Raw genomic sequence first — 16,440 nt, 5'->3', positions numbered from 1 at the left:
CAGTAATTACATAATGTAAAATTTTTTATCTACATTCTCTCCTGTATGCCCTATGACTTCCAGCACTGACCTTTTTAAAAAGGAACTTTTTAATATGATCTCTGTTGTCTTTTACAGGACATCTTCTCTGCATTCATTTTCATCCAAGTCATTCTGGGATTTCTTAGTAGAAGGAAAAAAATCTATTACTGGGCATAGTTCAGGAGATCACGTCAAAAAAGTTTGTTTTAAAGGAATTGAAAATTCCCAGGCTCCAAAAGTTATAAGGTAATAAAATAAACTTACGCATTTTCTACCTTAAAATGTTCTGTGGTGGTTTTATGTTCTGAAATAATCTTTAAATACTTATTAAGCAGATTTTTTTAATCCTTTCTTGAAGATGTTTATTGATTTTTGGGAGGGACAGGGGGAGAGAAACAGCGATGAGACATTGATCAGTTGCCTCCCATATGTGCCCCAAATGGGGTTGGAACCTGTAACCTAGGCATGTGCCCTGACTGGAAATCAGACCCACACCTTTTGGTGTATGAGATGACGCTCCAGCCAACTGAGCCATGCAACCAGGGCAGTGAGGCAGATTTTTACATTTTTTTACATTCAGAATTAATGCGTATTTTTGAAGCTTTATTTTTATATAATTGGCTTATAATAAACTGTATATATTTAAAACATATAGTTTGAAGTTTTGGCATGTGCATATTTAATGGGTATTAAACCATTATCATCAACCACATTCAAGACAGTGAATATAACTATCATTTTCAGAAGTTTCCCCATGCCCTTTGGTAATCCCTTCCTCCCTTTCCCATCCTGCTGCCTGTACAATTACTAATCTGCTTCTGTCAGCATAGACTGTCTTGTGTATTCTAGAGTTTTGTATCGATGGATTCCTTCATTATATACTTTTTTTAAAATCTGTTTTTTTATTCAGCATATATTTTGAGATTTATCCAAATTATTATGTGTATCATTAGTTCATTCCATTTTATTGCTGAATAGTATTTTATTTATGGATATAAAACAGTCTGTTTATCTGCATCTGATGAGGGATGTTTGGGGGTTTCCAGTTTTTGTATAGCTATTTTTGATACTGGTTTTTAAACTCCAGTATATTTTCAAAAGAGGTTTTATATTTTAAGTTTACACATGTAATCTCTTAAATGTTGTTAAGCTTTGGCAGTGAAAATGTTTATATCTAGCTACATTTGAGTGCCACTTGTACATATACACAGGCATATACGTGTGTTTTGTGTCTATTACATATGTAATTATAAACAAATGTTTTAAAATAAACCTGTACTCAGAAAAGTGTAAGACATTGAAGAAAGGAATCAAAGAAGATACTGATAAATGGAAGCGTAGATTGTGCTCATGAATAGGAAGAATTTATGTCATTAAAATGTCCATGCTACCCCAAAGCAATCTATAGAGTCAACACAATTCCTCTTGAAATACCAATGGCTTATCTTGCAAAACAAGAACAAATAATCCAAAAATTTGTATGGAAACACAGAAGACCCTGGAAAAAATTAGAAAAGAAGAACAAAGTGGGAGGTATCACACTACCTGATATTAAACTGTACATTGCTGTAGTAATCAAAAAAGCGAGGTACTGGCATAAAAACAGACACATAGATCAGTGGAACTGACCAGAGAGCCCAGAAATAAACCCCTGCATATATTAATTTGTCAGTTAATTTATGATAAAGGGAGCAAGAACATGCAATGGGGTAAAAGACAGTCTATTCAATAAATAGTGTTGGGAAAGTTGGACAGATACATGCACAAAAATGAAACTAAACCACTTTCTTACACCACATACAAAAATAAACTGAAAATGGATTAAAGACTTAAACCTGAAACCATAAAGCACCTAGAAGAAAATATAGGCATTAAAAATTTCTGACATTTCTTTTAGCAGTATTTTTTCTGACATATCTTCTTAGGCAAGGGAAACAAAAGAAAAAATAAATGGGACTCTATCAGAATAAAAATTTTTGCCCAATAAGGGAAACCATTAATAAAATGAAAAGACAGCATAATGAATGGGAGAAGATATTCACCAGTGAAACATCTGATAAGAGGTTTATATCCAAAATGTATAAAGAACTCAGATAACTTAACACCAGAAAAATAACCCAATTAAAAAGTGGGCAAAGACTGAATAGACACTTCTGCAAAGAACACATACAGATGGCCAATAGACACATGAAAAGATGCTCAACATCATTAATCAGAGAAATGAAAATCAAAGCCACAATGAGATACAACCTCACACCTCTCAGAATGGCTATCATCAATAATTCAGCCAAGAGCAAATGTTGGCAAGTATGTGGAATAAAGGGAACCCTAGTCCACTGTTGATGGGAAAGCAGATTGATGCAGCCACTATGGAAAATAGTATGGAAGTTCTTCAAAAAATAAATGGAATTTTCTAATGATACATCAGTTCTTCTTCTGGGTATATATCTGAAGACACCCCAAACATTAACTGAAAAGAACATATACATGTCTGTGTTCATTGAAGCATTATTTATAATAGCCAAGCTATGAAAGCAACCAAAGTGCAGATCAATAGACGAGTGGATAAAAAAACAGTGGTACATATACACAGTGGAATACTGAGTTATCAAAAGAGTAATACCTTACCTAGAGGGTATTGGGCTAAATCAAATAAGTCAGAGAAAGACAAATAATATTATTTTACTTATATGTGGAACGTATAGAACAAAATAAACGAAGTAGAAACAGACTCATAGATTACAGAGAACAGACTGACAATTGACAGGAGGGGTTTGGGGGGCTGGATGAAAAAGGTGAAGGGTTTAATAAGTACATATTGGTAATTACAGAGTAGTCATGGAGATGTCAATTACAGCATAGGGAATATAGTTTATATCATAATAACTATGTATTGGGTCAGGTGTGTACTTGAAATACCAGGAGGACTACTGGTAAAGACATGATTTTTTAACCAGTTTGCTGTATACCTGGTACTAATACAGAATAATATTGCATGTAAACTATAATTGAAAAAGAAAAGTAGTCATGTACACATCTCTCATTAAGTTTGTCTATTCTAGACAAACTTTTTAATTAGAAAAAAATTTTAAATTGTTTTTTATTATTCTCTGTAATTACCCTATATCTATTATATTTTTATTTTATTTTTAAAGATTTTTATTTATTTTCAGATGGAGGGCAATGGAGGGAGAATGATAGGGAGGGAAACATCAATTAGTTGTGTCTCACATGTCCCCCAGCTGAGGACCTGGTCTGCAACCCAAGCATGTGCCCTGACAGGGAATCAAACCAGTGACCTTTCAGTTCCCAGGCTGGCACTCAACCCACTAAGCCACATCAGCCAGGGCTACATCTATTATATTTTTAAAAACAATATGGTGCATAATCTTTTTTTGAAATAAGAAAAACATAATATCATTGGTTTTGTAAGTTATATGATGATGTCCTGTAGACCAAGAAAAGTAAATTCTTTATTTTCCTACCATGAGACACTATTTGCCTCTATCTGTATTCCTCTTACCCTTTTTGTTTTGCAGAAGAGTTACCCTTCCAATCCAAGGCTAGTATTTTTACCTTTGCTTGTGTCTTAACTCTGTTATACTTCAGAAGCCTTAAACTATAAACTATCCCTCTCTTTTCTTACAACCTTTTCCTTTTAAGTAGATTCTTCCCATCTGGTTTTCAACATGCTCAGGTCTGTCATGTGGTCTGGGTAAGATAATCAGTCCCTTACTCAGCCCCGTACTCTGTTCTGGCAGTTGTCCTGTCATTACCAATCTTATACTCCCTTCACAGCCAGATTCCTCAAAGAGCTGTCAGCTCTCACTCAGTTCATAATATATTCTGCCTTCCAGTCCCATTGCTCACTGAAACAGGCTAAGTTTATCAGTGCTCTCCATATTGCCAACACTTTTTATACGGACTCATTGTACTTGAAGTTCAGTTACAGGTCATCTCATTTAACTTTTTTTTCCCTACTCTATTTCATAAGCTTCTATGTTCAGTTATCAGCTACACACTATAGACTCAGAATTTATATTGCCTACCCACAACTATCATCTGAGCTTTGGACTTCGTTATCCAACTACCTTCTTGATATCCTATTCTGTTTGGATGTTCAGAAATACCTTGAATTTTATGTCAAAATCCAAACTTAATGTTTTCCTCATACCTCCCTCTTAAAACCAAAATCAAACAAACATGATGAAACATTGAACAGCCCATTCTTCCTTGATAAATGGCATTTGCAAGTCTTTAAATATCCATCTTTCTCACCGATGTCCAGTCTGTCTTCAAGACATGGTGGTCTTATCTCTTCAGTATTTCTCAAATCCACATACTGAACTTTACCTCCACTGCTGTCATCCTCATTCAGACTATTGTCATCATTCACCTGGTCACCTGAGTAAGCGTCCCAACTGGTCTTGCCATTGCATTCCTTTCCTTCAATATACTGAGCCAATGTGTTCTCTTTAAAATGTAGATTTTACTGCTCTTAGGATAAAAGCTGTAATTCTTATATGGTCTTCAAGGCCTCTGCCATCCTCTTTAGCTTTATCTTTTAACAATCTCTGTACTCTAGCCATCTTGGCCTTCTCTTGGTTTCTCAAGTGCCATTTACTTCTTTCCACCTACCTACCCTTTGACTAGAGTTGACTGTGAGTTTTTCAGCCTCTATTCAGTCATATTCTTTGGAGTTGTCTGGCTTCCTTTTTTGAGTTAGTTTCTTGTTACATATGTTCTCAGTGCACTTTTCACTCTTCACGCTTTTCGTAGTTATACTTTTTGTTAGTGGGATTCTTTGATGTTTTCTGCTACAGGTATTTTAATGTCTGTATATTCAACTACATAGTTCAATGGGAGCAGGGAAGATTGCTCTCTTTGCGCACCACCAATGCTTAGAATGTTTTCGTGCATGTAGCAGGTGTTCAGTGAGCATTTGGTGAATGATGGGATGAATAAATGAAATAAAATTGCAGCTCTGTTTCAAGTAACATTTGTTTCTAATGTAGCAAGTTATATTGTATTTCTTAGATGTGTAAATTTTAAAGTATGAAGTATTAAGTTTCTGTAATTTTTTAATATTTTAAATATTAAAACTAATTTCTTTGGATAAATATTTTTGTCATAGACCTCTTAAAATATTAAGGACCTGTGGTTTCATAGTTGATCACTAGAGTGTGCTATAACATCAGGGCTCTTAATTGTGGAAAGTGGTGGATGCTGTTACACTACTTTGGAAATTTTAAAGGAGTATATAATAGTATCAGGCCATGCATAAATGAGTGTTTGATAAGTGGAAGTTGATGTTTCACATAGCTCTGTATTATTATCTGATCACTGAGAAAGAAAATAGCTTGAGGGTTTTTTTTTATTTTATCATAGAAAATATGTAATCATAACTGAGTTTTAAAAGGAAATAATAAACCATAACATACATAGTAAATTATTAAGTAATTCATTAACTTATGGGACACCTGATATATGTACAACATTCTGGCCTCTTGAGTGTATATAAAAGTATGATACAGAGGCCCATTCTTAAATGTGTTTGAAATATAGTTGGTAAGTCTCCTTATGCACACACGGAAGTTATATGACAGAGTGAGAATGAAATTGCAGTTCAATTTCACCTAATTCATGTCCTGGTTCCAGCCCATTCTCTCAATATTTATCATCTTAGTTATAACAGTCACTTCTATTCCAATGTCAATGTGAATGTGGTAGGTGTATGCAAAAAACTAAAATTAGCTGTAGACGTCTACAATAATACCTTCTAAAAATTTCTTGAACAGTCAAAAGAAAAACAGAAATTACTGTACAATTTAACAGTATTAAAGAAGTCACAGAGCAACATCTGATTAAGTGCCAGATGAGTGGTTCAGATGAGGAAAAAGTGGCTGGGCTAGAATTGTAAGGGAAAACTTCATTGAAGAAGGACTTGAGTATAGTTCATAAACATTTTTTGTACTCAGTCCCAAATATCTGATCATTATCTTTATGGCCATATAAATAATACTAGAAAAAACTAATGATATATTTTATTGCCACAAGTTTTTGAAAATAGGATGGGATTTTTAAAAGAGAAGAAAGGGCAGTATAAACAGAGGAAATAGTGGGAATTAAAGCAAGAAGAGAGAGGAATGCTTATGGTCCTTTAGGGAATGGAGAGGCGGGCAGTACAGAGATTAGGGAGCTCATCTCAGGAAATTCCACAATTTCCTATGTAATTTTCCACAATTAAAGACTAGGAAAATCTAAGAATTGAAGTATTATTTGGGGGTGTTAAAATGTAGAAAAGAGGGATTTATGCATTTTCTCTTTATTTGTTACTTATGTGTTTTTTTCATTTTAAAATGTTTTCTTTCATTTTCCTTTCACTAAATACCTCCTTATGTAATTTTGAGCACAAAATGTGATCTTATGTTTCTAATTAGTAAGAAAAACTACTTGTGAGACAAAAATTGTTATATCAACTCTAATCTTACACAGAAATCTTTGTAGTTAAGCCAGTATAAAATTCTTTTTGAAAAAGTAAGCTATATGAACAAAAAGTAATTTGGTTGTTTTCTTAAAGTCTAAATTCAGCAAAATTAATGCTCTTCAGTTTGAACAGCAATATTTGAAAGAAGATTTTTCTGTAATATTTATGTTTTTATTTTTTAGAAGGCTAAATTTTATACAAATCATCTATTGGGATACCTATTTCTGTGTTGCACATACTGTAAGCTTAATAGTGCTATATTTATTATCTAAAAGCTTAGAATATTTTTTATATTTGCTTAATCATAACTCTATTTTAGTTAATAATTTTTACTTCGTTCTAAGATGAAATTCTGACAGACTTTAAGTTGTTTTGATAAATTTATAATCAATGAGGTTATCCATGGAAATATCATTATTAGATTATAATTTTCTACTGCAATTATAATTTTATGAAACAGATTTAAGTTGCAGTCTAATGGTTATAAAAGGCCTCTGTGAACCTTTGTGAACCTCAATTTCCTCATGTATGAAATACAGTAATGCCTATCTTATAGGTTTATTATAAGGCCTAATGTATATGAAAGTACTTTATAAATTATAAAATATTTCATAAGTAAGTTATACTTAAGCTCTGATTGCTTAACTTTGATTTAGCAAGGCCTATATAAGAAAGATACTTTAGTCTTAATATCAAATTCTGTTAGCCAGTGACATACCATTTTCTAACACAGAGCTTGTAGCTGCTACTTCTTAACAATTAAATAATAATTGGTTCTGCATTTTTAATTTCTTAGACACACTTTAGCTAATCTCTGGACATCAGGATGATTTTTGAGCACCACTTAAGTCATTATATGTTTGTTCTAAATTAAGCCTATAATCTTCACCTTAGACTTACTTTAGGTCCTTTCAAGGAACTTAAGGGAGTTTGCATTCGGTCTTTCTCTAATGTAGTTAGTTATCCATTCCATCAGAATGTAGATTTTTTCCATTTATTTTATAGCTGTTTTAATCTAGATTTTCATCATCTGATACATTTATCCCAACAGTTCACTAGTTCATCTTTTTGGCTTCATTTTTCTCCTAGTTATCTTTTATTTCATCCTAGAGACTAATTTTTGAATGTCATAGGTCAGGTATCCAGTAAGTTTCCAGTCATAGAACTTCATTAAAACTAAGAACCCTGTAACTTTACCTATTTTCATTTCAGTTTGTACTTCATTACCTACATTACTGGTAAGAAAAAGTTACCAGTAATTAAAAGAATAGGGACATTTTCTAAAAAAGAAAATGACAACAACAAAAACTCTGCTTTTATTTTTATCATGTTCTTAAAATCTTTTGGCTTCCTGCTTGGGTTGCTTTGTTTCACGTGTTCTGCTAGACACTGAGATACATAGATGAATGAAACACAGTCCTATACATTGAGAAACCAGTTTAGTAGTTAAAACAGACATGTAAACAAGCATAACACAGCGTGTGAAAGCTCTATAATACTAATTGTGTTGTAGTACCAGAGAGAAGGTGATATTTGAACCAATCCTTAAAGCCTGACAAGACATTTGTAGTGCAGTGTGTTCTAGACTAAGGGGAATACTAGAAATAAAGATAACTTTGTGATAATGGAGAAAACATTGAACTCTGAGTGAAAAAGGTCTGGATTTGAGTTCTCTCTCTGCCACGTACCCAGTTTGTGAATCAGGCATATTGTATAATATTCTGAGTCTTAGTTTCCCAGTCAGTATAAGGGAAAAAATACATGTTCTCTTTCACAAAGTATTGCAAAGATTAAGTGAGATAAGTCTAAACATTTTAGCTTTCACTGCATTTGTATTCTGGCCCTTCTGTTTCATTTTGACTTTATTTATTTCCCTTTTAATCTCTTCCACATTCTTCTGTTTATTGATGAGAACAGCCTACTTTTACTTAAGCCACCAAAATCTTTTACCAGTGCTTGTATTTGTACAACTAAAACCCTATCTCAATGTCACTTTCCTCAGTATTAATGTCATTTCTTCAGTGATGTCCACAGCATATACCCACTTCCTGTTATGTTTATTTTTTCTGTGAATCTATAGCACTTTGTACATATTGGTATAGATATCAATTACAGTACTCTCATGCTGTTTTATCATTGCTTAAACAGATTTTAAAATCTTCCTCCCAATGTTTTTGAGAGGGAGGATCTGAGTTTTAATTAGCCTGATTTTCAGCACCATACTGCTGCCAGTAACTGCATAAATGAATACGGAAGTCAGTATTTTATACTGTTTGTACACTCTCAGACTTTGTTGTTATAGACCTGTCTAGGCCTATATTTGCTCATTGCTCAAAGAGGGCATTTGATTAATTTTGATAATCTCTAAGTATCTTTCTCACTTTAAAATTCCATAATTTGGCCCATCTCTTTAGTACGTTTGTTAATTTTTTCCTTTATAGGAATGCTTTCTACTGCCCTCATCCTACACCCCCTTTTTAAAATTGTCTTCTGCTTTTGAGGCCCTCCCAAAGGACCAAATCCTTTTGATTTTTATAATCCTTATGGTCAATAGATCTCAGTTTGCTAGATACTGTCTTAAATTCTTTTCTGTTGTATTATTTATGCCATTTTATATCTTGTTTCCTCATCCAGTTTGTGAGTTCTTAGATCATGTCATATAATTCTGCCTTATCCATAATCTCTACCTTATCAAAGAATTGACTATATTTTAGTCACTCACGAAATTTAGACTATGTATCAGTTACTCACAAAATCTGGTTGCAAATTATGTCTCACACACACACACACACACACACACACACACACACACAGAGTCCTCATTTAATGCCATTGATGGGCTCTGTACCTTTAAGAGAAATGAGGTATAATGAAACCAATTTCACCATAGGCTGATTTTAAAAATAAGAGTTAAGTTCCTACAGCATCTCATCAGCGTTATAATTAAACAACATTGAATAAAATGATATTATTCTAGGCCTTGCTATATTTTGAAACAGTGCTAATTTGTCACTTTTTAGTTATAAAATACCAATGTTAAACATCTTCACAAAGTTGTCTTTATTTCTTAATGTATGTCTGATTACAAGAAATGGCTATATGAATATTATTTTTAAAAATAGGCCATTTCTTGCAACATCTTCCCTTATGGTATTTTATATACAAAATTGTTTAAGTACCTATAGATTTTTTCTTTGCTTGTAATTTTAAAGATAAGTCTGACTGCATACATTAATTTGTCCCTGAGTCAGGGAATTACAATTCTTTCTTTGTATTTCTACAAAAAGCAATTTTACTAATGTTTCTAGAAGCTTTAATTTTCAGTTTGGCATTTGTTTTGCAGATGCTCTACTCATGGTACCCCAGGACCTGAAGGCAGCCACGTTTCAGATGCCCCACTTCTAGACAGCCACAAGTAAGGTTAATTGATTAGCTTTGGGGCCTCCAAAGGTAGGCTATTGCTTAGCACTGAAAGAGAATATGAAGAAATTGGGAGTAGTATGATACTAAATAGAATGTTTTATCTGAAAACTCTCTGCTCCAAAGTTTGAGTTACTTTTGTATAGACTCAGTGTAACAACAATATTGCATCTGCCCCATCTCACTTTCTAGGTGTTTTCTAAAATTTTCTCTATAGCACTGATCCAAGTAAAATGTTCTTTTTTTCTGTTTCTCACTTTATTATTCTGTAAATGGAATGCAAAAGCTTTCAAGTTCCTTATGTTGTAGGTCACTGGGAAAAAATGTAACACATTAAAGAGTATTTTGGAGGAGATAATTGGATGAGAAATTTGGGAAGATGAGTGAAAACTCATTGTGTTATTATTCTCTCAGTCCCTGGTTATCTTCTTCATTGGCTGCTCCTCCTGGGGTAGCCCCAGTCACTTTCGCATCGATTGTAGAAGAGGAACTACAGCAGGAAGCAGCGCTTATCAGGAGTCGAGAAAAACCCTTGGCTTTGATTCAGGTAAAGACTGTGCCTATGCGGGTTTCATTTTGGGAAGACCTACACTATTTTATCCTTACATCTTAAGAAAATTATGTTTGTTTGCTTTGTGTAAGTGCATATATTTATCAGAGTAAAATATATAAGTAAACTGAAATTCAACAATTAAGTATTAATTGATGTATTGAGGATAACTAATTTAGAACTAATAAATTGTGATAAAGCTAATATTTTTAGCACTAGTGATTCTTTAAACTATTTTAAAAGTGACCTGCAGAGAACTTGATATTATCTAGTGTATTACACATTCCCCAGAAGTCCAGTGAGCATTATTAAGAGTTCTTAAAGCAACACATACCAATTCTGGCTTACTTAAAGAAAAAGGGGTTTATTTGAGGATAGTTTGTAGAAAATATTCAGCTTGTAGAATCTATTTATTAGGACTGCCCTGCTGGATTGAGTGCTGGCCTGTGAATCAAAGGGTTGCTGGTTCAATTCCTAGTTGGGGCACATGCCTGGGTTGCGGCTGATCAATGTATCTCTTGCACATCTCCCTCACTTCTTCCCTTCCCCATCTCCAAATAAATAAATAAATAAATAAATGAAATGAAATGAAATGAAATCTTCAAATCTTTAAAAAAAGGAGTTGTTGGTTAAAAAAAAAGATTCCACAGACAAGCAGAAAGACCAGACAGCCAGGCTTGGAAACAAAGACCCATTGTTGCCCTAGAAACCTTACAAGCAAGAGTTTGAAGACCTATACAGTAATAGAAATTAACCTCACAGAATGAAGGTATTGGAATGAATGAATTTCAACTACTATTTGCAGTTTCTTTTTTTCTTCTACTGAAGATTAAAATTCAAGGAGAGGTGGGTATCTGATTATCCTAGTTCAGGCCTCAAGCCTTCTTGCCAAGGGAATAGTAGGATACCTAATTTGATTCCACTATGTTGTATCCATAGAAAGTGGGAGTTCCACAGAAGGAAATTGGAACAGTATTATAATCTTGCTTAGTTAATAATTAAAAGAGTAAAGCAAGTTTTCCTTTTTTTTTTCCCCTTCCCTCTTTTCAGATTGAGGAGCATGCAATACAAGAGTTACTGGTTTTCTATGAGGCATTTGGCAACCCTGATGAGTTTGTCGTTGTTGAGAGGACACCTCAGGGACCACTGGCAGTACCTATGTGGAATAAGCATGGATGCTAGTTTTCTGTGGAATTGAGATGCATTTTTCATAAGTCGTGATTGTAACAAAGAAAAGCTGTGGAAAGGAATTCTTAAAATTTAGTAACATCATTCTAAATAGAATAAGAAAGATCTAATTTCTGTACTTCAGTTTCAGCATATAATATTTGTATGATTAAAAAGAAATTACTTAGAATGGTGATTTTAGTAATTTTATGTAAAAGTGTGTGAGAAGAAAAACTAGATTAAGTTTAAATTAAATCATTTCTTCTGAATAGGTCTGAAAAGAAAATGGGAGCGATTGAAGTGTAAAACGTAAGAGTGGTACATGAAAAACTTGCCATTTGAAAATTTGGGATAAATAATTTAGAAGATTTTTGCCAAATACCTGTTGTCACTTCTTTTTGATATAACATTGATGAGCTTAAAGTAGTAGTATTAGCCATTACTTTGATCCATTAATGGCCAAAGTTTTGTGTTTACTATAGTAGTTATGTTTCATTCTTGTGTCTTTTTTTGATCAAGCTATGAATGTTGTAGTCTATTTAAAGCTTGAACTGCTCAAATACTATATTATTTCAGCTGGGATAGTATATTCTCTATTTTGCATTTAACTGTGGAGTACAGTGCAAAGGAAATATGAACACTTCTGAACATCTCAGTCCAAGATAATAGTTCCTTTATAAGATTTGGAGTCATTATGGGTTGTTTCTTGGTGGGGAAAGACCTTATAAAAGCTTAATTGTGACAGAATCCGTTTTCTAAAGTGTTGAAATTTTCTGAAACAAATGCTTAATTATATAAGAACAAAATCATTTAGAAGGTTGGTTTACAGTTAACAATATTATGTAATCAGAAATTCTCTGAGACTAGATTATATGAGTAGACATAAACATTATGTGTTTTCTTTACAGTATGCTGTTTGGTTTATTTTTGAGTAAATTTTTTTAAATCTGTGCTCCAGTACCTAGACAAATTGAGATAGTCAGTGTTCTAGTTTCTAGGACATCAGCCTAGGGGAATATACAGGAAATTCAGATGATGGGAATATGGTTGAAACTAACTCAATAATCGAGGTTTACCTGAAAGAAGTAAACTTGTAAGCAAATGTGCAATAAAAAATTTTGATCACTGCTGTGTGTTTGATATCTTGTACTTATGGACATCTATTATAGGAGGAATTACTAATTTTATTACTAATTAGTAAAGAAGGATACCTCTTAATTATTAGTAATTAGTAATTAACTAATTATTAAGTGAATGCTGTATCTATTCCTTGACCACTTAAAAGAGGGCAGTTGTCCTAAAAATGCACCTGTGAAAGGTTTTATATTATGTGTCTGAGTAAATTGAGAAGAAATGAATTTTGTTTTATTGGTGTTGCAGTAAAGGGGCCTTCTGAGTAATTTATTTGAAGCCTTGACTCTTACATGTATATTGGCATATCGAATACTTAAAGATGCAATGAAGTGATGATGATTTTTATGGGGTACTTCATGCTGCTTGGGAGCCACACTAAAGGGCCTTTGTTGGATGAGACTGGAAGGAGGGACAAGGGCTGGCCGAATCTGTGGGGCCTTGAGCCTTAACAAACCTTAATCCGAAGTTGTATTTTATGGACTGTTTTATATGGTGAGGTATTCTATTAAATTTCCTTTCAAAAGAGTTAATTTGCTAGTAAAATTAAAGATAAGTACTGCTAGAAACTATTAATTCATAAGCAATTCCATGAAGATAGCAACCTGATGCACTGCCACTACAGAGCCCAGGAAAGTGGTGGTGTTTTCCTCTGTGACATGATTCTGCCTGCAGTTATTACGGTAGTTCACCTTTAATCACATGGCTCTACGAGAGACTTAGTAGAATTGAAGAAAACTAGTAATGGGCAACTTAGAGGGTCAGTGGGATAGAGGAGACAGGTCTTTAAGATTAAGCAAAAACAATCATAGAATTATTTAGCCTGCAATGATAGGTGAGGAATTGAGGGTAGGGCATAGGTGTCAGATTGGAATATGCTTAAAATTTGCAAAACCAAGTCTATCAGTGAGGTAAATTCAAATTTGTTGACAAAATTAAAGATTCAGGACTTTTCTTAAAGTTCTAAAGAGGTGGCTTTTAAAATAAATATTAAGATAATTCTACTTTTGCCCTGGCTGGCATAGCTCAGTGGATTGAGCTCGGGCTGTGAACCAAAGCATCGCAGGTTCGATTCCCAGTCAGGGCACATGCCTGGGTTGCAGACCACGGCACCCAGCAACCGCACATTGATGTTTCTCTCTCTCCTTCTCCCTCCCTTCCCTCTCTAAAAATAAATAAATAAAATCTTTAAAAAAAAGATAATTCTACTTTTTACATAGAACAATAACAGATACAGTTAGTTGAGCAAGGTGTAGCTGGATAATACTTGGGTTGGTTCTGTAACTCTCGGAGGCTGGGGCAAGTGTGTTTGTTCATGATAAAGGGGTTGATAGCAGTTTCGTAAAATTTTAGATCTGAAGAATTCCTACAGATTATCTTTGTGTATTCCCTTTCATTTTATAAATTGGAGAAAGTGACTAATGAGAATGAGGTCTTCTATCTTTTGTCTGGTTCCCCTATGACTACACCAGAATGCCTCTTAGAAATGCATTACCTGCAGAAATTGAGCCAAGACTGAGAAAATATAATTTTTAAAAAGCTCTTAGTAAAAATAAATGTAAGCTCCAGAAGCTTCCAAAATTGGCAGTATAGAGATGTTTTCAGAAGAAACTACAACAATCTTCCATCAAGGAATTGGGGACAGGTAATTCAAGATACCCAAACAACCTGGTCTTTTTCCTGCACACATGATCGTCAAACTCTGTCTCAGTCCTTACGTATTTCATTTTCATGTACATGTCTACTTGGCTAGCATTTCATTTGTGTCAAAACTGAATTCTTGCCATCCCTAAACTCCGATCTTTTTTATTTATTATTTCTTATTCTGTTATTTTCCCAAATCATTCTGGCTGAACTTTTGGATTCTTTGTCTCTTCCCATTTTGTGTATGGGTGTATGTATATTCTTTGTCTGCAATATCTTAATCTTTTCCATTTCATTCTTATTACTATTATTGTGTTTCATGTCCTTCATTATTTTCAGAAGTTCTCAAATATTTTGGTCTCAGTACCCCTTTATACTGATAAAAATTATTTGGGACCCTAAAGAACTTTTCTTTATATGGATTACATCTATTCATATTTAATGTACTCAAAATTAGAACAAACTTTAAATATTTAATTCATATAAAATCATAAACCATTGTATGCAAACATAAATTATAACAATTTAATGAAAATATAACTATTTTATAAAATATAGCAGGAAGAATGGGATTATTTTATATTTTTATACATAAAAATTACCTCAGGTTTGGGTCTTTACCTCCTGGTTTAATACAGGACTCCTAGATTCTTGTATCTGCCTCTGCATTCATTCTCTTTTGATATCACATGTCTTACAGCATATGAAAACTGGAAAAACTGAGGTTGGAAAAGGCAAATAATGTGTTATGAAAACAGCTTTGATCTCACCAACTTATGAAAGGTTGACTTGGTTGAGAATCATTGCATTAGTCCCTTAACTTCTGATACCCTTTTCTCCAATTCCCTGGTCCAGTCCATTAAGCTCATTACCTCCCAAAACTAATAGCCCCAAAGTATATGGCTTGTCTTTTCCCTGCTCTGAAAACAAATTACTTCTCTACACTTTAAGTTCGTGTATCTTCAGCTTGGCCTTCAAGTGTTTTTTTATTTATTTTTTCATCTGTACATTGTAGTGGTCGAGTTAAACCTGATGACCTCTTTCTCCCAAATAGGCTTCAAGCTTTTCTCATGCAAATATCTACTGTTGTTTTTTTTTCAACATACTGAAATTTTACCTATTCCTGACTAAGGCAACCCAAATTCTATTTCCTTTTTAAAGTTTTTCTTTTGTTTTTCTCATATCCCCTCAAAAATAAAATAAAAGCCGTAGCATACACAGATCGATTGTTATTTCCTTTTAACACTTTATACCTTTTAGAGTCCTTTGTCAAGTTCTGCCATTATTTTTATTTTTCTATTAGTCACTGAATTACTTATATTTTGAAGGTATGGATTAAGCCTTCTTTTCATTCTTGTATGTGTGTATTTAAATTCTTAAAATCTTGAACCATAAAAGAGAAGTACACAAGAAAAAAAAATTCAGCTCAGTGATTTATCAGTAGGTCAATAAGTGGACCATTAACAGCATTGCAAAAAGAGGTGCTTGATTTGATTTACTAATATTTCATTGAGGATTTCTGCTATAATTCGTGAGGGATATTGTTCTGTGGTTTGCTTTCTTTTTCTGGCTTTGAAATCAGTATAATAATGGCCTTTTAGAATTAGTTGAGAAATAATCCCATTTCTACTTTCTAGAAGTGTTTGTAAGTGATATTATTTATTATTTAAGTATTTGATAGTGAAGCCATCTGGGTATTTTTTTTTATTTTGTTATTTTTTTTGTTTTGTTATTTTTTTTATTTTGCAATTACAGCTGACATACAATAGTAGTTTCAGATGTACAACATAGTGATAAGACAATTATATAATTTACAAAGTGACCACTCTGATAAATCTGGTACCCACCTGACACCTGTATGAATTTTTCTTTATGGAAAGATTTTTAATTATTCAGTTTCTGTTTCTTTACATGTTACAGGTCTAGTGAGTTTTCTATGTTCTAAAATATTTTTTTTATATTCTTGAATCAGTTTTAATAATTTGTCTCTAGGAATTTTTCGATTTAATTTAAGTTGTCT

At 33.2% G+C, this 16,440-nt stretch overlaps 1 protein-coding gene across 1 annotated transcript in view; it reads left to right on the top strand.

The window, feature by feature from the left end:
- The window catches only part of IBTK (inhibitor of Bruton tyrosine kinase), a 91,338-nt gene extending 78,566 nt beyond the window's left edge, over nt 1-12,772 (top strand). Inside the window, exons 26-29 of the mRNA XM_045843425.1 lie at nt 118-267; nt 9,852-9,923; nt 10,343-10,475; nt 11,529-12,772. Coding sequence (XP_045699381.1) covers nt 118-267; nt 9,852-9,923; nt 10,343-10,475; nt 11,529-11,660 — 487 coding nt within the window. The 3' untranslated portion in view covers nt 11,661-12,772. The remainder of the gene's footprint in view (nt 1-117; nt 268-9,851; nt 9,924-10,342; nt 10,476-11,528) is intronic.
- Nucleotides 12,773-16,440: the final 3,668 nt, after the last annotated feature.

The sequence above is a fragment of the Phyllostomus hastatus genome, unplaced genomic scaffold (genome assembly GCF_019186645.2).
Source record: "Phyllostomus hastatus isolate PE091 unplaced genomic scaffold, TTU_PhHast_1.1 phas_contig_40, whole genome shotgun sequence".
In the NCBI taxonomy this organism is placed as follows: domain Eukaryota; kingdom Metazoa; phylum Chordata; class Mammalia; order Chiroptera; family Phyllostomidae; genus Phyllostomus; species Phyllostomus hastatus.
Note: the sequence above shows the minus strand (reverse complement) of the source record. Positions and strands in the feature narration are given on the sequence as shown.